The 27,433-nt window shown below is 36.8% G+C and overlaps 1 protein-coding gene across 2 annotated transcripts in view; it reads right to left on the reverse strand.

Moving 5' to 3' along the window:
* The window catches only part of wdr37 (WD repeat domain 37), a 45,996-nt gene that overhangs the window by 13,264 nt on the left and 5,299 nt on the right, over positions 1-27,433 (reverse strand). For both annotated transcript variants that reach the window (XM_058765154.1, XM_058765153.1), the window contains 10 exons: positions 26,808-26,986; positions 20,391-20,487; positions 19,850-19,945; positions 19,256-19,320; positions 11,470-11,605; positions 8,754-8,825; positions 8,544-8,588; positions 7,796-7,872; positions 5,543-5,777; positions 5,301-5,442 (listed from right to left, as the gene is read on the reverse strand). In XM_058765154.1, coding sequence (XP_058621137.1) covers positions 5,301-5,442; positions 5,543-5,777; positions 7,796-7,872; positions 8,544-8,588; positions 8,754-8,825; positions 11,470-11,605; positions 19,256-19,320; positions 19,850-19,945; positions 20,391-20,487; positions 26,808-26,945 — 1,103 coding nt within the window. In that variant the 5' untranslated portion in view covers positions 26,946-26,986. The remainder of the gene's footprint in view (positions 1-5,300; positions 5,443-5,542; positions 5,778-7,795; positions 7,873-8,543; positions 8,589-8,753; positions 8,826-11,469; positions 11,606-19,255; positions 19,321-19,849; positions 19,946-20,390; positions 20,488-26,807; positions 26,987-27,433) is intronic.

Below are 27,433 nucleotides of genomic sequence, written 5' to 3' on the forward strand. Positions count from 1 at the left end.
TCCACCCAAAACTTTGACACTTCAAAAAGTTCAGAGATCATTCAAGAAATCCATACGAATTGCTTTTATTCACATAAAAACATGACGCTCGAGAATGAATGAGGTATGTTTTTGTGTGTCTACCATATTTGATGGGATCTACGTTTGTACTTGGATCAATGTTGAATAAAAGCCTAAATTAAATGTTTCCATCGAATATAGTAATCTTTAGAAAATTTAGATTCATAAACTTTTTGAAAACACTTTCAATTCACATCAATTTGAACGGACAGAAATCACTCAGGTTTCATAAAAAATATCTTCATATGCGTTTATAAAAAGAATGAAAGTCGTATGGGTTTGAAGTGACATGAGGATCGGTAAATAATGAGAGAATTTTCATGTTTGGTGAGAAACACTAAAAAAAGCAACACTATGGGTAACACTTTGTTTTAAGATGTCTTTGTTACGCATGTTACATGTACTTACTATTATAATAACAATTAATAATGCATAATTACATGCAAGTAACCCTAAGCCAAACTCTAATCCTAACCATATAGTAAGTACATGCAGTTAATTAATATTACTCATCTTTTCATGATCTTTGTGATTTTTTCAGTGTATCCCTTTTGACAAAGAATAGTCAAAGGACAGCATACTTTAACAAATTACATTGTTTGTGATGTGTAAAGCTTAAACTGAAATGCCAATTTATTATCTGGAAAATGTTAGCAAACCAAAAATGTTCTGCATTTATCATTCCATCAAATATACATTGTATCACATTGACCCACTAATCGCAATAAGGTTCTTACATATGTTGAAAAAGGACCAAACGTTAGGGTGTCCTTCAAAGAAAATATGATTCATCGACTCATTTTTGAAAAACAGCTAATTACTACATTTTTACTCGCTACCAAAAACACAAAAAGTTGTATTTTTCAGTTGAACCGTTTCCTAAGTTCAACGTGATAATATTCACACAATACAATCACAGCCAATCTGAACATATTCACTGCTTATTATACAGCTGTGTGGAGCTGGATTTTTTGGGCAGACGAGATTCCACTGTGGGCGGAGCTACTCTACTTGATATAAATAAGAAGAAACCAAGCGACTTAGTAAATGTGTGTATATGTGCATGGTGTTATGTGGAGTCAACACCAGTGGAGGAATGAATGAATGAATTTAAGGGAAATTAAGGAAAGTGCGGCAAACAGGAAATCAGAATGACAGGAAGTCCGGGTTGTTTGTGTGTGTGTGTGTGTGTGTGTGTGTGTGTGTGTGTGTGTGTGTGTGTGTGTGAGTGAGTGAGTGAGTGAGAGAGAGAGAGAGAGAGAGAGAGAGAGAGAGAGGCAGTCTAGCATGACTCCTGTATGCTGGACACACAGACACGCTCAGCATGAATGAATAAAAAAACCCAGCCTGTGTGAAGGTGTGTAAGTGTGTGTGTCTGGTCTTTAGGAGGTCCTCAGCTCCTGCCAGGAGCGCTGCAGAGCTCATTCATCTTACGGTCCCAGTGCAGCAGAGCATTCACTCCCACTGACAGCACAACACCCTCTCTCTGTCTCTCATGCGTGACTCAATCAAACCCACACACACACACACCGCACTGTACACCACTCATTACAACCAACAGCTGTCTCTACAGCCCACTCACACATCTGCATGCAGAAATGCTTATACACGCTGTTATTTCCTGTCACACTTCTCATTCATTAAGCCTTTCGGTGCATTTCGAAGTCAAACTTTCTGTGTCAGGCATCTGAAGGAAACCTTGCGTTTGCCCGTGCAAAACTCACCACCTATATGCCAGGGTGTTGTGGGTGGTTATCAGGCCATTGATAAGGTGCTAAGGTGTTCAGAGTGTTTTCTATCATGTTGCTATGCAGTTGCTAGAATGGGATATTGGGCAAAGTATGTTTTCAGCCTTTCTACCTCAATGTTTAATAAGTGTTTCTTTGTGAAATTTAATAATTTCAGAGTGAAAAAGGTTTCAAAGTAAATCCTACACCAATTTATTAAAATGTTAAGATGAATAGGGCCCCACGAAGGGTTTTATTTTTTCACAAATTTTGTTTTGGATTTTAGGTTATGAATTTATACAGTTTTATTAATCAAAAACATCTCTTAAAAGGCAAATCAAACAAAAATCAAACAATTCCTGCCATTTGCTGACAAAACTGCTTACATTAAAATTTAAAAGAGTGTAATAAACTGGAATATTATTAATGTTATTATTACTTTCAGAAGCACATTACAATATGATATATTTCAGTAATAATTTCTCTAAATTAAACCAAAGACAAAACTGTGTTGCTCATTTATTCAGAGACACGTAGAACATGCAGACTCCATATTTAAATAACAGTATTAATAGCATCCAAATTTCGCCAAATTCTGTGACATTTCACATTATAGAGTAAACTCCTTTATCATTTTCCATTTTTTGATTCTGCAATTTCATTTGCATTTTCAGCTTTGTGTGAATCACAAGGCCCTGGATATTTTGGCTTTTTGCAAACCTGATCCCTTTGAAAAGTAACAGCACACTTTTCCTCAATAAGCCACAAGATTTGAGGTATAATTTATGCCTGAAGTACTAAATGTTGGAATAAAGATGCTACTAAAGCTCAATATTTTCCTAAAGCGACTTTTTCAGACATTTCTTCATTTTGCCACTCCAATGAGGGAAAAAAACCTGAGAAAATCTGCTACACAGGTGTCTGTGTTGAGTGTTGCTCAGGGCTCAGTGACGAGTGAATTCAGCGGCTCAACACAATTAGCTGCGTCTCATCAACTCTGCGCCTCATAACCTGACATCACTGAAATCAATATGATACTCCACTCACATATACAAGTCTGTGGAAAAGTGTTTGCACCTTGTGATTTTTGGTGTTTAATTGTCAGGTAACACCCATTTCAAGTCCAAAACAGTAAAAAGAAGTCAAAAAACTTCCTTTAAAAAAGTTGAAATGTTTAAATTGTCTTAAGTTTACAAAAAAGAGAGAATGAAATCATGTGCAAGGTTCATATACATATCAATTATATTCATTTTTATTTTAATATTTTTTGTTTTTATTTCAAGTTAATAGGTTTAGGTTTTAGTAATTGTGTTTTTGTCTTTTTTTTTTTTTTAAGTAGCAATTTTTAAAATGTATTCATAAAAATACATGGATTTACTTAATTTTAAGATTTTTTTTTTTTTTAATTCAGATTATAATTATTTAGTACGTAAGTAAGTAAGTAAATAAATAAAAATGTTTAGGAGTAATCTATTTGTTCTAATAAACCTCAATCCCTGGGAGCTTAAAAAAAAATCATAAATGTTAAGATTTTAATAAAAAACATTTAATTTAATATTATGTAATAACCATTTTATAAAAGTAGGTTGTTTGGATGGTGTTTTAAAACCAGGCCAGTTTCCTTATCTTTTTTTATTTGAACTTATTACTCGCCATGAAAATAGCCAAAAACTGTAAAATGGATTCAGGTATGACACTGTTAGATATTTGTTTGAGGGTGTTTGTGGAGTAATTTAATATCCTAATTATGGTACACTATTGCTTAAATATGAGTACTTTGGGTAATTAATGAGCTGAATGAATTGTGTGCGGCTGCAGATGATCCGCAGCGATCTTCGTCAGAAATGCACGAGAGGCGAATGCAGAATCGGCGAGTGGAGATATCAGAGAGCCTGCGTCAGTCTGAATGAGAGTGAAGGACAGTAATTGACTTTGCACGGAGGCGCTGACAGTGGGAAGCGTGCGACAGTACGGCGGCTAATCTCATTACGCTGATTGTCTATTTGAGAGCATTACGCTGGGATCTGACGGAATTATACATGTTGGGCTTGAACATAATGAGCGGCGTGTAATCCCTGGTAATCAAAGACTGCAGAGCCTCCTCGTTCCTGCTTTAACCAGCAATAACCACCACGCGACTGATTTCACACGCCACCAAAACACAGCTCACACTGCAGCCGGTGACACGAGAGGGACAGCTCTGAGAAAACCCAAGACAGACAGAAGGCTGGAAATACATGAAACACAGACATACAACAAAGGGTTTGCTTTAACTTGGCTTGAAGAAATGTATGTGAATTAATTAAAGTGAGGTGAGAAATAGGCCAAAGTGTTGAGAAATGAGCGGTTTCTGTCATTGCAGTCAATGCACTGCCATCTTGTGGTCAGAGTGAATAAAAAAAAAAAAGAGACACTTATGAAGACATAAAACAGTTCAAATGCCCATGTTATTGAACAACTAAATCAATTTCTAACATTTATAGTTTTTAGTATTTTGAATATGTTATTTTGGGTATTATTTATATACTATTATAATATTTATTAATATTTTGAAATAGCTTTTATTATATATTTATATTTTTCATATTCTTTTTCCATTTGAATGTGCTTTTGTCATTTCTATTTGAGATAGATATATATATATATTTTTTTTTTTTCTTCAGTTTAGGTTTTAGTAAATTAACAACCTTATTTTATTTTGGCTAGCTGCCAAGGCAACATTTCTAAACTATTTATTTATGTTTTTAATTCAAGCTTTGTTATCTAATATTTAATTTTATTTCAGCTTTATTCCAACCATTTGTAATGGTTGTAGTAAGAAATACAGTCATTTTATTAGTTATTGTTTTATATTTCTATTTAGCTTGCATTTAATATTTCGGTTTTAGTAATTTTAGTTTTTTATTTCTGAAATGAAACTTTATTTCAGTTAGCTGTCAAGGCAACATTTTGAACATTTTCATTTTCATTTATATGATTATTATTTTTTCAGTCTTTTTTATTAGTTCTAGGTAACAATACCACTGATATTTATCAGCTATAATTACTTCTTCCCAGTCATGAAAAAGTATTTTCATATTTTGCAATATTTGATTAAGAATACATGTTGTCGTCTGTGCTTGATAATTCATATTTAATATAGATTTGTTAAAGTGTCGCTTTCAAAATCAAAGGTGACTGCCTCTCACTAAAAAATTGCCAGGCAAAAAAATGTTGAGATCCTCCCTTATATTCTCGTCAAAAATGTCTTGGCACACCGAGATCTGGAGTTATGACATTAAAGTCTTTTGGCTTCCTAGCAAAATGTCAGGTTGTAAGCAGATGGCCGGCAGTCACTGATCTTGACTTTAGAAGAGCTTTTGCATCACTTGGATTTCATTTTTACTCTCATTTGGCACCGATTTTTACTTCCAATTGGCACTAGGCAAGTGTTTTTGTTGCATTTTTGTTTCATCATATTTTATGCAGACAGTAAAATGTCTGGCACGCGAGAGTAGAGATCATGTGACTTACTCAGTGTGGCCCTGGAAGACGTTCACTGAGTGGATGGAGGGATCTCTGAAGTCCCACAGGCGGAAGGTGGTGTCCCTGGATGAGGTGACCACCAGACGCTGGGTGGGATGAGTACAGCAGTGGGTCAGCTCTTGATCGTGACCTGCAAACACGTGTAAAACAGAGCTACGTGACCCTGAAACCCTGGCAAAGGAGCCCAACAAAGCCACCAAAGCAATCAGGAAGAGCGGTGGCTTGTTTACCTGTGAGGGTGTGCACCAGCTCAGAGGTTTCTACATCATAGAGGTTGGCAGCTCTATCCCAGGATGCAGTGACCACCTGCTTTCCTCCCACCAGCCAATCAGCTGCTATCACCACCCCCTGGTGGCTCTTCAAGGTCGTGGTGGCCACACGGATAGTGGGGCATTCATTGGGCCCATCTGCCTCGCCGTCGGCTTCGTCTTTATCAGAGAAGTCCACGTCATCATCCAGCGAGGCCTGAATCATAGAGGAAACAAGAGTCATGAATGCTAAAAAAGATGGAAAAGCTAATTCAGAGTTTAACTAAAATAAATAAATTAATGAATGAATATATAAAATCATGTTTACAGTCATTTACTGAACATTTTAAAGCTACACTATGGAACTTTTGACCTTTTGAAAGAACATAAATTTAGTTGTGTTTCAGCTCTGCTCCACTGTGCAAATGAACACATGGATACAGGACATCTTACCAGAGCATATGGACAAATAAATAATATTTATTTTGTTTTTACAACCAGTGGTTCCCCAGAGGTTTGCCATTTTGTACGATCCATGGTCTTTTTTTTTTTTTTTCAAAATTAAAATGTTCAGATTTGCGCTATTTATAAAACATGCTTATTACTAAAATGAACATTAATTGAAATTAAATAAAAGATGAAACATTTCTCATTTGAATGTAGTCTAACTTGTACTAAAATAACTAAAACTGAAGAATTATACTACTATAAAACTATACTACCATATAAACAATAGACATAAAAAAAAATAAAAAAACATTACTAAAATAAATGCAAAACAAAATTACTAAAACCTAAAATTAACTTCAACTTAAAAATCCAAACAGATTAAAGGTTTAACAGAATATATTTGTTAAAGGGGTCCTATTATGCTTTTTCACTTTTTGAATTTTAGTCAGCGTGTAGTGTGTATGTTTGGGCATAAAAAGATCTACAAAGTTACAAATCTCAAAGTCCACTCCAAAGGGAGATATTTCAATAAAAATCCCTTTTCAAGAACTACAACGAACGGCTCGTTTGGACTACAGTTGTTTTCCGGGTGTTGTGATATCATAAAGCGGCCCATTAGAATATCATTAAAATAATGATATTCTCAATCCCGCTCCAACAGCGCCTCCCGCTGGTAGAGAATTAATTTGCATATATTTATGCCGCCACAAATAGAGTGTCTGTGGGAAACACTGGACTATGGTATAAATAAATTCAACAGTATAACAGTTTCACTGCAATTCATGTTATAATGTTAGAATTAAAGAACAATAAACATAATACATACTACCGTTGCACTTATCTGTACATAGTAAACGCAGTTATTTTTAAGCTGTTGTTGACATTCCATCTAAAATGTGATTTAGCCACAAAAACAACAACAAAAAAAAAATTTTATTCCCACTTTAATATGTCTTGTAATATCCGTGTGTGCAAAGGTTCTGCGCGATCCTCTTGTTCAATATTCTCGGGGTCTGAATTGAAATGGCAATATTGACGAACATGCTGCTTTGGCAAGGCGGGCAGTACTGAAACACCGTCTAAGCTGTTCGCCAATCACAACGCACTGGGACAGCTAACCAATCACAACACATTTCGTTTTTCAGAAGGCGGGCCTTCAACAAACCCGGAACTAATCGAGCCGTTTATGCCAGGCTGGGGAGAACGGTATTGTAATAATGTAAATTATGTGAAAAATAAAGCGTTTTTTGAACCACCAAGCATGAGAGCATGTTCTAGTACACCCCCAAAACAAAATCAAGACTTTGTAAAAGAGCATAATAGGACCCCTTTAAAGTCTTAAGTATTTTTTGCACTCATTACTTTTTTTTTTTGTTATCAAAAAGAGAGTTACATCTTGTAGCTTTAAGTACACAAAAATGGGAACGCAATGGGGGAAAAAAGACAATTATGGCAATTCTTGAACAAATTAATTCATTTTACTTCTAAGTAAAGCAAAATATTCAGTGTAAGGAAAGAATATAGGATAGATATAGATGTTTTCAGAAGTGGAGCAATTATGTTTTCATGAAATATTAAAACAAACTTTTTTATTTTAAATAACATGCACTTCTAAAAAATGTGCACAAAAATTGCAAATAAATTATATTGATTTCAATATGCATGTTGACTTTTTAGATTAGCAAGTCACCTGGATGAGAGACAATGCTTCAGAGGAGCATCATTACATAAAAGGACAGAAATATGAAAGGGTGTGTGTGTGTGTGTGTGTGTTTTAACACTCACGCTGATGTCTGCTGGGGGCTGGGGAAGCGGCAGCTGTACCATGTAACGCCAGATGTGTGCCGTCTGGTCCCCGGACGCTGTCAGGAAACACACAAAACAAACACAGATGGAGCATTATATAAAAAAGGACAGTCATCTATCAAATCACATTTAAAAGTATCTGACAGGAGGGGGGAGAGATACAAATAGAGATATGAAAAAAATGTCTATTTTTCAGTCTTATGGAAAAATAAATAATAAAAAGGCAATATAGCCTTCAGTCACGGGATAAATGAATCATCATTAACAGCTTCATAGTAAGAGATGTGACTGCTGCATTAGCTAATGCTCGCATACATGCAGTCGTTAATGTGTAATAGAAGGTCATAACCACTGGACGGCACCATCAGCAACAAGTTATTTAATGAAAATTACTCTTTCATAATAAATGTCCCTGAGGTGTATGATTAATTGATGCATAATATTCTCAAAATTAGTGATTAAGTGTGTTCAATAATCAATCTTATTTAATAATCAACTCAAATAAAAACATTTAAATTGTACATATGACAATTTTTTTTTTACTTTTCAATATTTTATATTATTTAATTGTTTCTACTCAAATTAGAGGTTGAAAAAAAAAAAAGAGAAAAACAACATTCACACGGTGGCTGTCATACTTTTTTCCTGTTTATCCATATTTAATTTTTTATATTGTTTGTGTTTCACATGGTAACATGACAAACCCATTGAATGTGCTGTTGTTTACCTGTAAGCGCCATCTGCTCTGTGGGGTGGAACTTAATGGAGTTGACTGCAAGAATACAAAATAACAAACGTGCATTAGAAACAATGCAACATGCTTAACACTAACCAAACCCATAGCAAGTCAAATCTGACGAAACCAAACTCCAAATGAAAGTTCATAAAATTAACACAAATATTCACACACAAACATAGTGTGAAAAGAGCTTCGTACCTGATCCAGCGTGGCCGGCATATTTTAGCAGGCACTTCCCAGTCTCAATACTCCACAGCATGGAACAGTGATCTAAAAAATAAAGAATGACTGATTGACTTCTGAAAATTCAGCTTTACCATCACTGAAATAAATGACATTTTTAAATCTGTTTTTGACTCTTTAAACTGTTTTTACAAATAACTTCAGCCTTGGAGAGCATAATGAACTTGACAGATAATAATAATGAAAATAAAGACAGAACTTTGAACAGCAGTGTATACTAGGGATGCACGATATTATCGGACCAGTATCGGAATAAATGTAAAATGTAAATATCGGCATCAGCCCGACATGAAAAATTATGCCGATATGTCTTGCCGATAAGAGGAATACATTAGCTCACATGTGCTCAGGGTGCAATAGGGTCTGGCTGCAGACTTGCACTTGCACTCTCAGTCTTTATTTATTTTTTTTATTTTATTCTATTTATTTATTTTTTTTAATTGATTCACTCATAGAGTCATAGAGTAAACAGTAATAGCACGTGCAGCGGCCTAATAACCGTTCTGTAAGGAGTTTTAATTCTGTAGGGGGCGCTGTTGGCCTACTTCTAATAAAATCAAAGCAAAATATACAAATAATATTTAGACTGCGTTTTTGATTAAATAAAGGAGTAATTGATAAAATCATGAGTATGTTTTGATTTAAAGGTCAGAAGCTATAGCTTACATGAAAGAAAAAAAATCATAAACATGAAACTTAAATTAAATAATTTTATATTTACTGATTTATTCATTATGTGTAATATCTTATAATTTTTAAACAAATTATGAACTCTAAAAGTTTTTCAGAATTTTTACAAATATTTTGCTTTAGACCATTTAGAAATGTTAAAACTTAAAATAAAATGTTAAGGTTACCACTGCATCTTTCTGGGGGGGAAAAAAATGCAGGGATTAATATATAATTTATAGTTATTTTCAAATCTTCAATGTACTGTCATTACAAAGTAACTTTATTATTGTTTATTTCATTCTAGCAAATAAGTTCTTGTTAAAAACTAACCAAATTTAAAAATAATTTGCTTATAATTTCTACACAGTACACAAACAATAGGAAACATATCGGTATCAGCCAAAATAAGTTGAAAAATATCGGCATATCGGATATCGGCAAAAAAACAACATTGTGCATCCCTAGTGTATACAGCAGTATATTAGGCTGCCATTTGCAACATGGAGCAGCCATGTTAAAATTTAAAGTCATATCTAAATACAATTTAAAATTTGTGATTTTTATCAGCAATAACAATTAAATAAGCATTTGTCTAAATTAATCCAGCTAGTTTGAATCTAAATGTTAGTTTACTATTTAGGACAATCAGCACAGCAATTTGTAAAATGTAAAGATATAAGAAAAAGGTGGGGACAGCTTCAAGAAAGATTATGTTTTTGGTAATTAAAGTACCAAATACATAAATATATATAGTTTTTGAACAGTAAAGAAGTCTCTTCTGCTCACCAAGCCTGCATTTATTTGATTCAAAGTACAGCAAAAACAGTACAATTTTGAAGTATTTTTTACTATTTAAAATAACTGTTTTCAATTTCAAAATATTTTAAAATGTAATTTATTCCTGTGATTTCAAAGCTGAATTTTTAGCATTATTACTCCAGTCTCATGATCCTTCGGAAATCATTCTAATATTCTGATTTGCTGCCCCCCAAAAAAAAAACATGTATTATGATTATTATTATTATTATTATGTTTTTTCAGGTTTCTTTGATGAATATAAAGTTCATAAGAACAGCATTTATCTGAAATAGAAATCCTTTATAACATCATAAATGTCTTTATCATCACTTTTGATCACTTTAAAGCAGTGGTTTTCAATCCTGGTCCTGGGGACCCACCGCTCTGCACATTTTGCATGTCTCCCTTATTTAACACACCTGATTTAGATCATCAGCTCGTTAGGAGAGAGATCCATGAACTGCACTGAGTGTGTCAGATAAGAGCGACATACAAAATGTGTGAGCGGTGGGTCCCCAGGACCAGGATTGAAAACCACTGCTTTAAAGCATTCTTGCTAAATAAAAGTATTACTATCTATAATTTCTTTAAAAGCAGTTATTTTAAATAGTAAAAATATTTCACAATATTACTGCTTTTGCTGTATTTTGGAACAAATAAATGCAGGATTGGGGAGCAGAAGAGAATTCATTAAAAACCTTACTGTTCAAAAACTTTTGACTGGTAGTGTATCTTGGATATATCAGTGATTAACAACATATTTTTGTGCAGTGCACAGTGTCAGGAAAAATACCATACACAGAAACATACACAAATATCTCAATACACACATACAAACCACACTCTGACATCGATATCAATACACCCACACAATTAAAATAATTTAAAAAAAACAGCAAGTATTTGCTTCAAAGGCCAAGCCTGAGAAAATGGTGCTATCAGATGGAAAACAGTAAAAATTGTAACTTTTGAAAATAGCAAAAATTCTGAAGCCTTGCCAAAAGACTGAAAGCATATTAACAAAGAATGCATTATTTTTTTTTGTGGGGGGGTTTGCTTAAAGAAAAAAACGAAAGACAAAAATGCCCATAAAGACATGCATTTAATCTGTCCGTTCATCTGGACGGACACAAAAAGAAAAAGAAAAACTCTACTGAATTAAAAATAATGGGTAAGGTGAGTGTGGTTGTGGCAGATTTACCGGCTGAAGCTGTGCCTAAAACCAGCGGCTGAACCCGAGTCACAGCCAGGTCCCATATCCCATCACGGTGTCCCACGTACTCCTTGACCAGCTGACACACTGCACGAGATGTGGTGGCTTTGAAACTGGACACAATCTGAGGAGCGGACAAGAGAGTGAGCATTGGGTCAGAGGTTCACACACACACACACACACACACACAGATCTAACTACAGAGCAACAGTAAGCAGCGCAGAAGCATGGGGAATCAATACTCAAACCATACATGACTGTAACACCTCTACACTGCTGGATTGTATGAACACACTGCATTCAGTCATACAGTCTCTCAAACATGATCAAGGTCTATGAAAGGAGAGCGTAGTCAATACTTCTGAAATGAGAACGATTAAATTAAAACACCCTAACAAACAAAAATAAGCAATAAAACAAAAACAGCATTCAAACACCATTAAAATATATAAAAGCTGACAAAACATAACTAAATTCATGACCGAATTCACTAAAAAAAAAACAAACGAATGACAAAATAGTTTGTAAATTGTAAACACTGTCATCTCTGGAAAAGGAAAGAAGCTGAGCTGAGAGAGCAAGGTGACCAATGGTTATGGTGTCGATGCATAGAGTAGATATGTATTACTATATAATTTAAATGGCAGTAAATGACACAGTCACAAAAGTGCACAATATTTCTTTAAAAGTCACTGAAAGATATTATATAGCAGAAAATGGGCATTACAGAATGGATCTGTGGTAATATCAATGTAACACAACCTTTCCTGGTAAACTAACTTTACTCCACTGATATGGATGCATGTTAAAAAGCTTAAGTTAGAAATGATTAAATGTTTGGGGTCTGTGATATGTTTTTAAAGAAGTTCACTAAGGGTGCATTTATTTGATTAAAAATACAGGTCAAACAGTATTCTGAAACATTATAACAATACGCTCATTTGCTCTACAAGAAACATTTCTGATTATTATCAATTTTGAAAAGTTGTGCTGCTTAATATTTTTGTGGAAAGTAAGATACTTTTTCCAGGATTCTTGAATAGAAAATGAATAGAAAGAACAACAAGCATTTGAAATAAATTAATACTTTTATTTAACAACGATGCATTAAATTGATAAAAAGTTGCCATAAAAACATTTACAGTATATAAAAAGATTTTCATTAAAAAAAAAAAAAAAAAAATTAAAGAGTAGTGTATATCAGTATATCACTTATTTAAATTTTGCAGATCATTTGGCATTTAGATATTTGAATAGGTTCAACATTCAACTGCTCCCTTTGAAAACATCAAATAGTTTGTTTTTACAATTTACAGTTGCACAACTGTAAATTATAAAATACTGTGCATATTATTTGGTAAGTGAAAAAATACTGTACAGTAATTTTTACTTACTACCTACAGTGATGACACCAACAAAATTCGACAAAAAATATGTAGGGATGCACAATATATCAGTGACCATTTCATGTTGGACATTATTGTGCGTTAGTTTTGTTTTTATATTGTCAAGCATGTCATATTCTAAAACTTTAATAGTATCTAAAACTTCTTTATACAGTAATATGATCCAAATTATACAGTACAGATTTATAATAGTGGCAGTTACAAGATAATATCATGAAAATTGGCACATCGGCCAACATTTCTATATCTGTGCATCCCTAGCATCATCTGTAAAAGCAAATGCTCAGAATAAAGAAGTATTGAGGTACATTGTCCTAACTTTAATAAAAGTTTTGGCATCACTATAAAGCAATGGACTGAGGAAGGTGTGCAAGCATGTCAATATGCAGCCTAACCACTACGAAGCACTGCTGAGCCTGACGTTTCACTGGAGGTATAAGAGCAAACACAGCAAGCACAATGAGTCCTCATCTCAGCACTGTGAAAATGCTCTGTAATATTAGAACACAACATTATATAGTGACTGACCGAGCTCCTCACATACTGTAGAGTTCAATCAAACATCATGAAATTCCTTGAACTGTCACGTACAATATCCTTCAAAGTTACATGGAACCAAATCCACAAGAGGGTTTTCACTTAGAACTACACTGCCGTTCAAAAGTAAGATTTTTAATGTTTTTTAAAGAAGTTTCTTACACTCATCAAGGCTGTATCTATTTGATAAAAAAAATCTGTAATTTTGTGAAATATTATTGCAATTTTAAAGATTGTTTTTTAATTTTTTAAATATACTTTAACCCTCTACTGCATGCATTTTGATGGTACATGATAAAAAATTATTCCACATAATTTTTGGGTTTATTTGGGAACATTTTATTGATAAAGCATTTTTTTGACCACCCCTCACCCCCACCCCATCCCAAAATATGTTTCCGTTGCCTCAGAGCAACATTGTGCAACAATGGTACAGAATTACGGAGGCAATTCTACATTCACATATCATAAGACAATGTTCAGAGAGCAATTCAAAATCACAAATCTGTCAAAAAATGTCAAGAAATCATTAAATGAAAAGGGAAAAACACTTAAGGGGTGTCAACGTGTTAATGCATGCGATTAATCTGAAAATTTTAACACATTAATATTTTTTTCACGCAAATTAATAGGTTGATAAGGTTTGACCCCAACTTCTTCCCGTCATCGCAGCACGGAAGGTTGATGAGGGTACAGCACCAGTGTTGCCAGGGTAGCGCCGTAGCGGCACAAGTGGGCTATTTTGAAAATACAGTCGCGGGAAAAATGACAGAGCCCTGGGTTGCGGTTTTTGGGCTACTTTTATAATGTACCACGGCCGCCCAAAGTGTATATAGACAAATAAAAATTAAAAAAGATCCTTTTACTAATGTGTATTATACTTGGAATGTATCCCTGGCCACTTAAGAACGGAGAGGCGGTTGTAACATCAAACAACGTGAGTTTCAGCAGAGCATACATGTTAAGGCTTTTACACAGCAGAAATAAACATGACAACAGCTACTATAGATTATATAAAATAATAAACACACAATTACGATAGGATATGGTTTGTATGTGATTTTTTTTAGGTGAATGTGTACATCTATGCTAATTTGTGCAGCGATATAAAAGGCTATAAATTACATATTTTAACAACAGTAAACGACCAAATTCCACATGTGATCGCAAAAGGAATTTATTACAAACACTCGATGGTTGTTTGAAGAGAGTTCTGAGTAAAAGTGTACTATTAATCTCATAAATTGTCTTATGAAGCATGATGCTAATATTAGCTCTAATGCACCTGCAGAACAGGTCCAATTCTTCTTCATAATGCATTTTGTCATAATACTTCACGTAAGGTCGCAAGAAATGTTTTGTTGTATTTATTTAGAAACACTTTTGATAATAGTTGGGTAAATGTATACTGGGTTTGAAGCGATGTGGCTTGGTAAACGTTTTATTGCCAGTATAAAGGCTGATAATGGCTGAATAAAAACGAAAGAATAATGATAAAAGAATAATAAGGATTGTCTCATACCTGGCAGAAGTGTGAAAGGTTCTGTTTCCTTAAACTAGTTTGTCATGCATCTTTATTTCAACACATTTACAGGTGAATCCTAGTATTTTAAATTTGTGATTAATCACAGTCCATGACTGTGATTAACACGATTAAATTTTTTAATCGATTGACAGCACTACTTAAAACACATTGATATATTGCATTTGATACAGACGTAGGTTTGTATCGTGGTGCGAGGCTGGGAAACTCCGGTCCTGGAGGTCCACTATCCTGCAGAGTTTAGCTCCAACCCTAATTAAACACACCTGCCTGTAGCTTTCTTAAAATACATTCATTAGCTTGTTCTGATGTGTCTGATTATGGTTGGAGCTAACTCTGCAGGACAGAGGCCCTCCAGGGCTGAAGTTTCCCAGCCCTGATGTAGTGTGTCGTGTCATATGTACTTCATGGAATGAGATTTTACTCTGTGTTGAACTTCAAGAAGCACTTCTTCTCTGCTGTGAAACAGAGGTGCATGTTACACGTTTTGCACAACACTTTGGGTGTTCCTTTGCACACGTTCACACCTACACCTTCATACACACACATATTATTTTTTTTTTATGTACAGATCATGTCATTTTAAATTAGATTACTAAAGCAAATAATCTTGCCTTCTTCTCACACCATGTTCTCCTGTGACCATGTGTCAGAACAGGACGTCACACCTTAAAATGGTGCTTGATAGCGACTCCCATGCCTTATTGGACTGTTCTTTGATACTTTTCAAACATTTTAATTGGTTGCAATCATTTAAAAAAAACATGCACTTAACATGGGGCATAAGAAAAACTTTCCATTGCCTGAGGGCAACGCTATGTAGTAGAGGGTTAAAATATAATTTATTCCTGTAAAGCAAAGCTGAATTTTCAGCATCATTACTCCAATCTTCAGTGCCACATGATTCTTCAGAAATCATTCTAATATGCTGATTTATAATCAATGTTGAAAACATTGATTAGTTATTTTTTGGGACCTGTGATTATTTTTTCAATATACACTACTATTCAAAAATTTGGGGTCAGTACATTTTGCTTTCTTTTTTTTTTTTTAAAGAAATTAATACTTTTATTCAGTAAGGATCTGTTAAATGGATAAAAAGTGATTGTAAAGACTTTTGATATTTGATATTGTTAGAAAAGATTTCTATTTTGAATAAATGCTGTTCTTTTTAACTTTTTATTCATCAGAGAATCAAAGAAAAAAGCAGCACAGGTTCCAAAAAATATGAAGCATCACAACAGTTTCAACACTGATAATAAATCAGCATATTAGAATGACTTCTGAAGGATCATGTGACACTGAAGACTGGAGTAATGATGCTGAAAACTCAGCGCTGCGTCACAAAAATAAGTTTGTTTTATTTCACAATATTAGTTTATCTGTATTTTTGATCAAATAAATACAGCCTTGATGAGCAGAAGACATTAAAAATCTTACTGATCCCAAGTTTTTGAATGGCAGTGTACATATTTAATACATCCACCTGCAATATAATGATTTAAAAAAAAATACCACACTAAAAGTAGTTCCAGTGTCCGTTACCGTAAAGTTGAAAATATTCTCTGAACTATGTAAACACAGTACTGTTTTAAGGCTGTGATTTGTTGTTTATGATTAATAGTTAACGGTTACACAGTTTAATAAACAAAAACCAACAAAACATTTCTAACCAACTATTATTTATTTTAAAACACAAAGTATTACGCTTTATAAATGATTAACATCTATGTAATAGACATGTAATAACCATGTAGTAAAAATAAATATTAATCACTACTTAAGATTTTCTTGTTCTTGTCCATAGATCTTAACTCCACCATACAACTGATTCACAAAAGATTTTTAGTTTTATTGATCGAATCAAGACCGTACTAATTTTGAGCAGACAATAATATTGAACATTCAACATCTGCAATACTATATATGGCGTTAAAAAAGCAAAATGCAATAAGCCTAATATAGAAAAAGGAAAACACACTATTTACAGCCTAAAAACAAGAGAGCATTTTCAACACTGACTAAACGAGAAACATCAGCTAATGTTCACTGTAACGGGGGAAAGAGCAGATGTTTTTTTCTCTTCTGACATATCTTGTGTTTTGAAGGGGAGGGTAATATGAGGGATACCACATTACAGAACTACTCAGCAGGGGGATCAACTTTTTAATGTTATAAAGTGTGAATTTAATTACAAACGGAGTTAAACAGAGTTTGTTAGAACGAAAATTCCACAAAAAGGGGAAAGATTCATTTGGGTCCAGTTGAGCTGTCTATAATCTCTTCTAAACCAGAATACAGTAATATTATGGTTAGATTTAGTCAACTGTCCTGGTTCTCCTCCAGCCTGCACATCTGGCCCTGCTCACCATCAAGATATTTGACCATGGCATTTTATTTTGTGCACAAGATTCCTAGTGGTTTAGAGTTTGCTCAGTTGAAAAACTAGTATGCGCTGATTGGCCTTTCATCATAGAGTTCTTTAGAATCATGAACGTATTCAAATTTTCACTTGCTCTGTCCAAATTGCTTGAATGGGGTAAGATTTGCAGGCAGAAGAAAATCAATGCCAATCAAAGGTTTCCAAGCCAAACCGTTAAAAACTTCCATAAGCGATACTCAGTCTTGATATTTACAAAACACTGTCTTAACGTCTTTGTTAATGTTGTATAATGCTGAATTAGTGTTAGCGTTAGCCAGATAAGCACAGATTGATGGCTTGTCACCAAGCACATTGCTACTGGGTTATGACCCCCAACTGTTGGATAGTTCATGCATTTTGGCACACTGAGGAGTTAATTACCCATGAGTCTCCACCCCATAACTCCCAGTTCCCCACATTGAAGTTGCGAGGTCCACCTACTTTCCCCGGGAAAGAATTTGAGCGCTACATCAGTGAAGCCGAGAAAAAAGAACAATTGTAATCCATGAGGACCAAAACATTAAGACTATTTTAATTTGAATTAGCACCATTAACACCAGGTGCTTGGGTCCAGTAATAGAGAGATGTGGAAAGTTGAGAGAAATTATGACATTTGAAAACATCAGCGTTCTAAATGCCTAGCTTTGTTTCTTTGGGACACTAAAAATTAGGGTTGCAAACATTTAATATGGTAGCTACACAGCAAAAATAAAGAAATAAATAAGCTGCTGCTAAGCTGCTAACAGCGTACATGGATACTAGTTAATCATTTTTTGCAGTGTGTTTAACTTGATTATGATTTTGTACTAAATTACATGATGCACTGCTGTGAATATCTGAGTACAATTCAAATATTTTGGTACAATACACAATTATTAAATCATACAAATGTAATGAAGTAAAATCAAAAATGCGTTAGAAGTAGTGGAATCTGGATTTGATGAAAACTTAAAAGTCAAGAAATAAATTTTAGGTAATAAAGGAATGTGTAATAAACTGGGTATTACATATCATAATATAATGATGCATTGAACTGCCATTGTCAGACCAATGCATGAGATAACACTGACACATTTGACACCCCTACTGATGATAAATTGTTATGTAATTCCATGAAATGTGTATGTGAAACTGGAGGTAGTTTGTATAACTGAAAGAAACTGAACAAACAGCAGACAACTCAGCACTACGAAACTGCAACACTGAGACAAAACAGCTTGCATAACCACCTATAACAGCTTGCTCTAGAGATGTCACAAGTCAATAACAAAACTGAAAAGATACTATTTTACGTTATCCAATAGTGTCAATTCCACACAATTTCCATGCCATCATAGTACATGCCATTATTTTAATTCAATTTCTTACAGAGATAGTTTAACCAAAAGATGAAGATTCTGTCATTATTTACTCCTCATTTAATTCCAAACCCAAGTTCACCTTGGTTAATTTCGAAAAACAAATTAAGATATTTATGAAACTTGAGAGATTTCTGTCCCTCCTTTGAAAGTCTAAGTACCCTAAATGAGTAATGAGGGTCAGTAAAAAGTGATGAAAGAATGATAATTTTAACAAAGGAGTGCCAATAATGGAACTTCATTGGTTTTAATCATCAAATTTCACTGGTATTTGGTAACATTTTGGTATTGTGACAACCCTAGCTTGTTCATTTCTAAAGTATCTACATATGTTAAGCAGCAAAGTCTGTAAGCTGACTACAAAGAACAGGACTTTGCACTGAGATATTAAGTTTTTCTTTTTATAGAGATTAGTGATTCTGAGAGAAATATTCTGAGCTTAAACAAATGTAACAGAGTTTTACTCAGAGTGAAATGCCAGCAAATAACCCCATAGATACAATCATACCTTGCTAGTGGAGGCCTTGTATGTCGTCTTCAGCTTTTGGGAAAGTTGACTTGTGCTGTGACTAGCTGTACACAAGAAATTATACAATTGTAAGTGAAAAGTACGATAAATTATACATTTCATTGTAAGGTTTTAAGTTTTCAATTTCATCCACACCAGGTTTCAAGGTTTTAAGTTCTTCCAAACCAGACCAGATTAGAAAAAACATCTTTATGGACCTCACTTTAACAAGAGCATTGTCAAGCTGAAACAAAAAGGGCCCCATTCTACTCTAAATGTTTGTCTAAGGAGATTATATGGCGATATGATTTTATGTTCCTGTTAGAAATGGGTGTAGCTGAAATAGTCAAACCCCTTAATTAAAGAAGAAGGTGTCCACAAACATCTGGTCATGCAGATCTACTGATAAATCAATAGCAAACTGCACTTAAAACATTGTCAAGTCATGTGAGCATTAGGCACAACGTTAACAAATTATTCTCTCTGAATCATCAAAAAAAAAAAAACATCATTATTTATTCAAAAGCTTGTTCAATGATCTGATGAATGCAGAAATTAAACAAAAGCTAAATGTCAGTTGTGTTTTGCATGTACCTTTTGTTTTCAGGGCTCCTTTGCTCAGATCGCCGCCATCAACAGTCTGTCCTTCTCCAGCCAAACGTTCGTTTAGAGATTCAATCTCTCGCCGCACTGCACAAGAACAGAGCTTATGATATGGCGGTCGCTGATAAACTGAGCAAATCACAAATCACTGATTTTGTCACATCTACAAACTATGTAAGGGATAACGTCCATTCAAATAAACCCAACAGTTTGATGAGGACCCACGTCACCCTGAAGGAGTTTACACCTCGATACTGACCATTCATTAATCTGCTCGTTACATCACAATTTAGAATTTAGATTATACACTAATAAATACATAATCAATTGTAATGCCAAAAACAATTAAGGTTTAGGATCTTGAGAATGCTACTTACTTGGCATAAGATGATAGCTCAATTAAAACCAGTTCTTCTTCATGTGCAAAGACTGTTGTCGTCATCATTTAATTAAATATATTAAGTCATATAAACAGAGACCAGACGTGCAAAAAGGATGTTAAATATGACGGAAGCTAATTGGTACTACTCACATTCTAAGTTTTCAATGTAGAGATTTTCAAACTCCCGTTCAATCTGTCCAAACAGGTCCAGTAAGTTACTCCTTAAGGCCATCGGCAACTTGGAGTCCTAGATATTGGATCAAATAATCCATGTTACATATACTCAGAGAATGCATCATCAAAACGCCTTCAAACTTCAATTACAACAAATGAGAAATGCGGATTCTGCACTGTTCTACTTTGTACATTCTAACTATTAAAAAATAATGTTAACACATAAAAATTAACTACTAAAACACAAGGAATGTTGAAGGGATCTTGTTAAAGGTTTATTTTTAAAAGAAACTATAACAAACGCCAGAAACCTACAAATAAACTATATACATTTTATTTTTGTTGTAAAACATTAGATCTAAAATGTTGCATAAATTATTCAGCTGTTCTAAAGCTTTACATAAAATATATGTTGCTGGTTCTAAAACTTAAGATAAAATACACTTCAATTCTAAAAGTTTACATGAAATATTATGATGTTCTTAAACTTAACATTTAAAAGTTTATGTAAAATGTCTTGCTGTTCTACTGGTTTTTAAGCCTCAGTACAGATCATTTCTGTCCTAAAATGCATCATTTCTTTTTGAGACAGAGTAACCAAATATTACTAAGGACAGAAAAGAATCACAACAAAATCTGAAAAAGTACAAAAAGAAAGGAATCTCTATTCAAAAACATAACTAATCTACCAAATCAACTTACCTCCATTATCAAAGTTAAGAAGTTCCAAGTAGTCTTTCAGACTGATTAAAACTACACAAAGAAAAGCAATCCACAAACAAACATTCCTGTTGTGTCGTTTAGACTAGCTATGTCCATATTAACTACTCCAGGACAAAAGACAAGAGTTTACCAATGAGAACAGTGTAAAAGCGGAGTCAACTGCTCTCCATTCTGTCATTACCACGTGTACTTATGTGTCAGAGAGAGAGAGAGAGAGAGAGAGAGAGAGAGAGAGAGAGAGAGAGAGAGACAGAGAGAGAGAGAGAGAGAGACAGAGAGGGCAATTAACAAACAACAGCTTGTCGTCTATTCTTATAAACCTGCTCAATCCTAAAACTTGTGGTCACCATAGCAACTGGACATAATGACAGCATTGAGAGGGTGAAAGGCGGTATAGTCTAAATCCAGTGAACGGTTTACAGTAGGGACTGCCAATCAGAAATGACCCTACAGAGGAATAGACGGAACAATCGAACCCCAGCGTCGGCCACTCTTTAAAAATGGATGAGGCTATAGACCATAGAAGAGTACAAACCATAGATACCCTCCAAGGAGTATCAATAAAACAGATGACCAAATGGCATCATGTCTGTTAAAGGGGTCATATGACGCGATTTCATGTTTTCCTTTGTCTATGGAGTGTTACAAGGTGTTTGTGCATATATAAGATCCGTAAAGTCTCAAAGATGAAATTCTCAAACCCAAAGAGATATTCTTTATAAAAGTTAAGACTCATCCACGCCTTGCTAAAATGCCTCATTTAAACACGCCCCAAGAAATCTACGTCGCTGTGTGGGAAGATTTGCATAACATCTCCAAAATGTATACACAAAGAAAGGCGGCATAACTTTTATTCTCGCATTAATATTGTTGCCGTCGCCACCACCATGTCGTGGAGACGCTGTGTGTTTCCAAATATGGTATAAATATGGCGTAACAACCTTCACACGCTTGAAGTATTCAGCCAATCACAATGCACTGGATAGCTGGCCAATCAAGAGCACACCGCACTTTTCAGAACGATGAGCTTTGTTAAAATCGATGCGTTTCAGAAAGGCAGGGCAGAGGGGAGCAACAACAATGTACGGAGTGTGGAAAATAATGTGGTTTTTGAACCTTAAACCATGTAAACACATTGCATAACACCAAATATACACAATAGTGTTCTTTTTAGCAACATCATATAACCCTTGTAAGACTTTAATTTTAACATTTTGTTCAAAATAATGTATGAAAACTTTTCAAAAACATGTAAATTTTTAAACTTAAACTGATAAAGGAACTTCATTTGAATGGGAAAACTGACAATTGTAATTGACATGAGTACAGGCCGCTCTTATCACTGACGTACTCCAGTAATGTTTGTGTAAGGAATGTGTGTCAATAACAGACTCATTTAAGACAAACATTGTGTGTTAGAGGATGTAAATTCCTGGGATACGTTACAGTACCAAACAATGACAAAACTACTCATTGACAGAAATACTTAACTCGTGTCATTTGTTCACCAGGTATAACATGGACTTTGACATTTCATTTTTATGACACCAGTATTCAAACCCCTTTCCAGTTTTCCAAACCAGAATCACTCTCAATAAAGACATTGATCCAGTGTTATTATTTCCGTTTTATTTACAATTTGTCTTTCAATTTAGTTTATTTTTTGTTCTTTGTTAGTTTTACGTTTGGATTTGAATATTCTAGGGATGTCAATACTTGCTATATAAGTCGGCCCAGAGCGCCATTTCATCAGAATCAACAACTGAAGCGACAGCCATCGATTCGCGTGCAGCTACAGCACGGCCAGTTACGCAACGCTCGTTCCCTTATCTCAGGGAACCGAGGTTACGTGAGCAACCGGAGCTGGGGGAACGCATCCAGTAACACTAAGCCTGTTCCGCAAGCTCAGCTCAGGCACACTCAGTGAGGGCCCCGTGAGAACCGAGTGGGATCTGGGGTCTGCTTGTCATAAGCCTTTCCCACCCGAAGGGGGGGTGCAGTAGCATTAAGCAGATAGCACCCGCGCCTGCAGGGCAGGGACGTCCAAACTGTAGAATCGAATAAAGGTCGACGGTGACCAGCCGGCGGCCGCACAAATCTCCCCAATAGAGATTCCGCTGGACCAGGCCCAGGAGGAGGCCATTCCTCTTGTGGACTGGGCCCTCACACCTATAGGGCACTGTACGCCTGCTGAGGCATAGGCTAGGGCGATAGCCTCTACTATCCAATGGGATAGCTTTTGCTTTGTGACTGGCAGCCATTTAGAGCGGCCTCCAAAGCACACAAAGAGACTATGCCACCGCTCGCTGGATAGTCAGGGAGCGTTCCGGCGTAACCCAAGCCCGCATTTGGACAGAGTCTATGACTGTTCCCAGAAAGGACGCTCATTGTCTGGGACACAGAAAACTCTTGGATGGGTTGATTTTCAACCCCAAGCGCTCTAGGTGGCTGAGTAACAACGATCTGAGCGCGATCAATTGCATTTCTGAGTCGGCTAGCATCAGCCAGTCGTCGAGGTAGTTCAATATGCGGATTCCCATCTGCCTCAGAGGGGAAAGAGCCGCATCTACGCACTCCGTAAAAGTGCGAGGGGCCAGGGACAGTCCAAACGGAAGGACTGTGTACCTGATAGGCTATTCCATCAAACGCAAATCTCAAGAACAGTCTGTGACGGGGCGCTATTTGGATGTGAAAGTAAGCATCCTTCAGATCCACAGACAGGAAGTAGCGGCTGTAAAAGCCTGACTCGCTGTCTGCAAAGGGGACTGTTTCCATGGCACCCTTTGCAAGCAGTGTGTGCACTTCGGCTCAGAGAATGTGAGATTCGTTGTCCTGCCCGAAGGTCTGCTCCGCGCCTCTGAATGCAGGCGGCCTGCAAGCGAACTTGTGCGAGTAACCTCGTTCTATGGTTTTTAGAACCCAACTCGACATGCCTGGGATGGCTTTCCAAGCCGGCAGCCGGGAGGCTGCGAGCTGTCTTTGAGGGGATTCCGGCGTCCGCGAGAATAATCCCTCTCCTTTTCCTCTCCGCAGATCAGGACGGCTTCTGAGGCCCAGGATCCAGCGTTACGCAAGGGCGGGGGCCCTGACGCTTGGGGAAGAGGTACCTCTTCGCCGATCTGGGGCACTGCTGAAGCCCCGGCTCCGGCTTTTGCAAGAGCTGAGGCTGCGCCGGTTTTGCAGGCTGCTGAGTGGACGCTGGCTTGGGGCGGCTTGAAACAGTCGCCGGGCTGGAGCGCTTAGGCAGGAAATGACGTAGCGCTTGTGACGTCTTCTGTGCCTTGGTGAAGCTCTCCGTAAAGCCGTTCACAGCTGGACCGAAGAGTCCTTTGGGTGAAACCGGGGAATCGAGGAAGGCCATTTTCTCGGCATCCCTGATGTCTGTTAGGTTCAGCCACAGGTGGCGCTCCAGCACCACCAGGTTGGCCATGGCCTTGCCCACCGCCTGCCTTGGTAGCGCGCAGAGCCAAATCCATGGCCGTTCGGAGCTCTGAGAACGCACCGTGATCTCGGCCAGACTCGTCCAAGTCACGGAGAAGTTTGGCCTGAAACACTTGAAGCACGGACATAGTATGCAGGGCTGAACCGGCCTGGCCAGCCACTGCATAGGCTCTGTTGGCGAGCGCTGACGTCATCCTGCAGGGCTTTGAACGATGCGTTGCCGTCTTCAGTCCACGGCTCGTCGGCGGAAGCAGGTGTGCAGCCACCGCCTCCTCAAGAGGGGGAAGCTTGCAATACCCCTTTGGTGAGAGCTGCTGCAGTAGAGGGGTTCACACGTGCCGAGTAAGGAGCTCGCCAGGTTTTAGTGAGCTCCTCGTGGACCTCTGGCCTGAGTGGAGCTGGTCGCTGTCGTGAGGAAGGCTAACGATGACCTTTGAGGAACCACTCGTTGAGGAGGCCGGGGGCTGGCTCTTCCGGGGCCGTCCACGCCAGGCCTAGTTCCTCCACAGCACACGTGAGAACATGGATCAGCTCCGAGTCCAAGCTGGGCCGCGCAGACTGAGATGGAGGGGGAGCTTCGGGCTCTTCGCCAGAACATGCCCACTCGTCAGTGTCACATGCCGTCAAAGACATGGTCTTGTCGAAGGTTATCTCCTCCTCAGATGCAGCGAAGGAAACCAGGCCACTCGCATCCAACGAGGAGCGCTGATCCTTGCGTGAGAAGCACACTGGCGGCGTGAGGCGCTGGGCCGACGCAGCACTGCTCGTGCCCGAAAGAGAACCCCCGCTATTCCACTGCTTCTTCCTCCGAGGAGACGGGGGAACAGAGCGGGGAGGATCACCTTTGTGGAAAAAGGCGATCCGCGAGCGGAGGCAAGCAAGGAGGCAAGGCTCTGCGAGTGCAGCCTCTGTGTGGGTGACGCCCAGATATGCAACGCACTCGTCGTACCCGAGCAACACTCGTAAAGCGACATTTGAATCAACACGCTTGGAAATTTGCTCAGGAATTTGCTCTTTTTTCCTCGCCGGATGGCCGCAGGGGAAATCGTCCACTGCCAGGGCTGGATTTGACGGCGGGAGCGGTGAAGAGCAGCGTAGAGCAGGTAAGCTTTTCTTCGGCTTCTTGCAGAGTCAGCGAAGAGATAGTCTCGTCGCTGAAGGAGAAGATTCTGATGAAATGGCGCTCTGGGCCGACTTATATAGCAAGTCGTCTCCTCCCACTTTTGGCGGGCTCAAGCGCCATTGGTTTGTGCAGTTACACAAACGTTAACCAATCTGGCTTCAGTAACAGAGTAAACAGGAGTTTCCCCAAAGCAGTCGTCAATGACGACGCAACGGGAGTTACCTTTCGGTAGGGAACTTAAAATTTTAATTAACTTGCGGTCATTTGAATTTTATTTCATTACTTTTATTGTAATTTTGCTGTAATTTTAAAGAAAAAAAAAATACTTTGTTGTTTCCATAATAAAACAATCAATCGATCAATCAATTAACATTGGCTTCCTGTAACACTGAACATGTCTGATACACTGTCTCCTGAAACAGTTAAAACAATAATAATAATAAAATGTATATTTTATTTACAATTTATCTTTTCAATTTATATGTATGTAATCTAGTGGCATTTTTGCATTTTTAATGTAAGTGGGTTGCAGGCATTTCCAACTTTATAAGACACCCAAAATGAAAACCTAACATTTAAATGAATTCATGGCCATTTTAATTTTATTTCATTACTTAGTTTTAGAGAAAACAAGTGAATTTTATTTTACTTTTGGAATTCCTGATTCATTAGTTTTTGTTTGTTTGTTTTTATGAAGAAAAAATCATTTTTTCAGTTTTCATTTACTTTTTTGATTTTTCCATAATAACAATTAAGTAATCAATCAACTTTGGCTTCCTGGAAATGGAATATTTCTAAAATACATTATGTCCTGAAACATTTTTCTAAAGGACAACTAAATTCTAAAACAATAGCAAATTATTCAAAAACAACATGACACGTGTTTACATGGATACTTCCATATCCCAGCTGTCATGATTTGGTGGTTACCTTAAAACAAATTGTACAAACAATGTCACAGAACTGGCTGTGTGTCATTCTTTACTTTAACAGGGCATGACAGCACGCCCACACAATAGTGTTCATAAAATGAAAACCACAAACTTCAAACCGGGATCTATACGTGCTCATGTGGGTTTCAGAAACTAAGACAAAAAACAACGTACCTGTCCCTCCAGCATGTCTCTCTGCATGCCTGGTCTGTCCTGCTCGGTGCTGTTGGTCCTCCTAATGGAGAGACTGTGCGACTTGCGCTTCTGTTTGACTTGACGGGCGGCTGCGCTGTTTCCACTTTCAACAGGCATCACTCCTCAGTGACGTCCCACTACGCACTTCCTACCTGAAACTGAGCAATCAAACAGCAGGGTTTGCCTCATCCAACAGCAATGGAGGAGTATAATGTGTCCTTTGTTGGACACTATGCTGTATACCCTATTTCTGTATGTGATGTGTAAATAAGTTAAACATCGAGGGAGGAAACTTAAAGTAAGCCTTTGCTGATGACATACTGAAGGTATATGTTGTCTTTACTGTGGGTGTAGGTTGATTTAATGCTAGTTAAGTATACATCATAAAAATGACAAGCTTGTTGTAAAACTCGAATAGACGTTTTGACAGAGCAGGTGAATATGACTCTAAATGTCAAGATGAATCTAATAAAATTTCCAAGACATTTTTTCACAGTGAAATAAGTCCTGGATGTTTTTGACAGTATAGGCTTATATTTTGTAAAAATAAAAATAAAAAACATTAATGAATGTTTGAAAAGACTGATTTTAATTTCATTTTTTTC

This window comes from Onychostoma macrolepis, chromosome 24, assembly GCF_012432095.1.
Source record: "Onychostoma macrolepis isolate SWU-2019 chromosome 24, ASM1243209v1, whole genome shotgun sequence".
Taxonomy (NCBI): domain Eukaryota; kingdom Metazoa; phylum Chordata; class Actinopteri; order Cypriniformes; family Cyprinidae; genus Onychostoma; species Onychostoma macrolepis.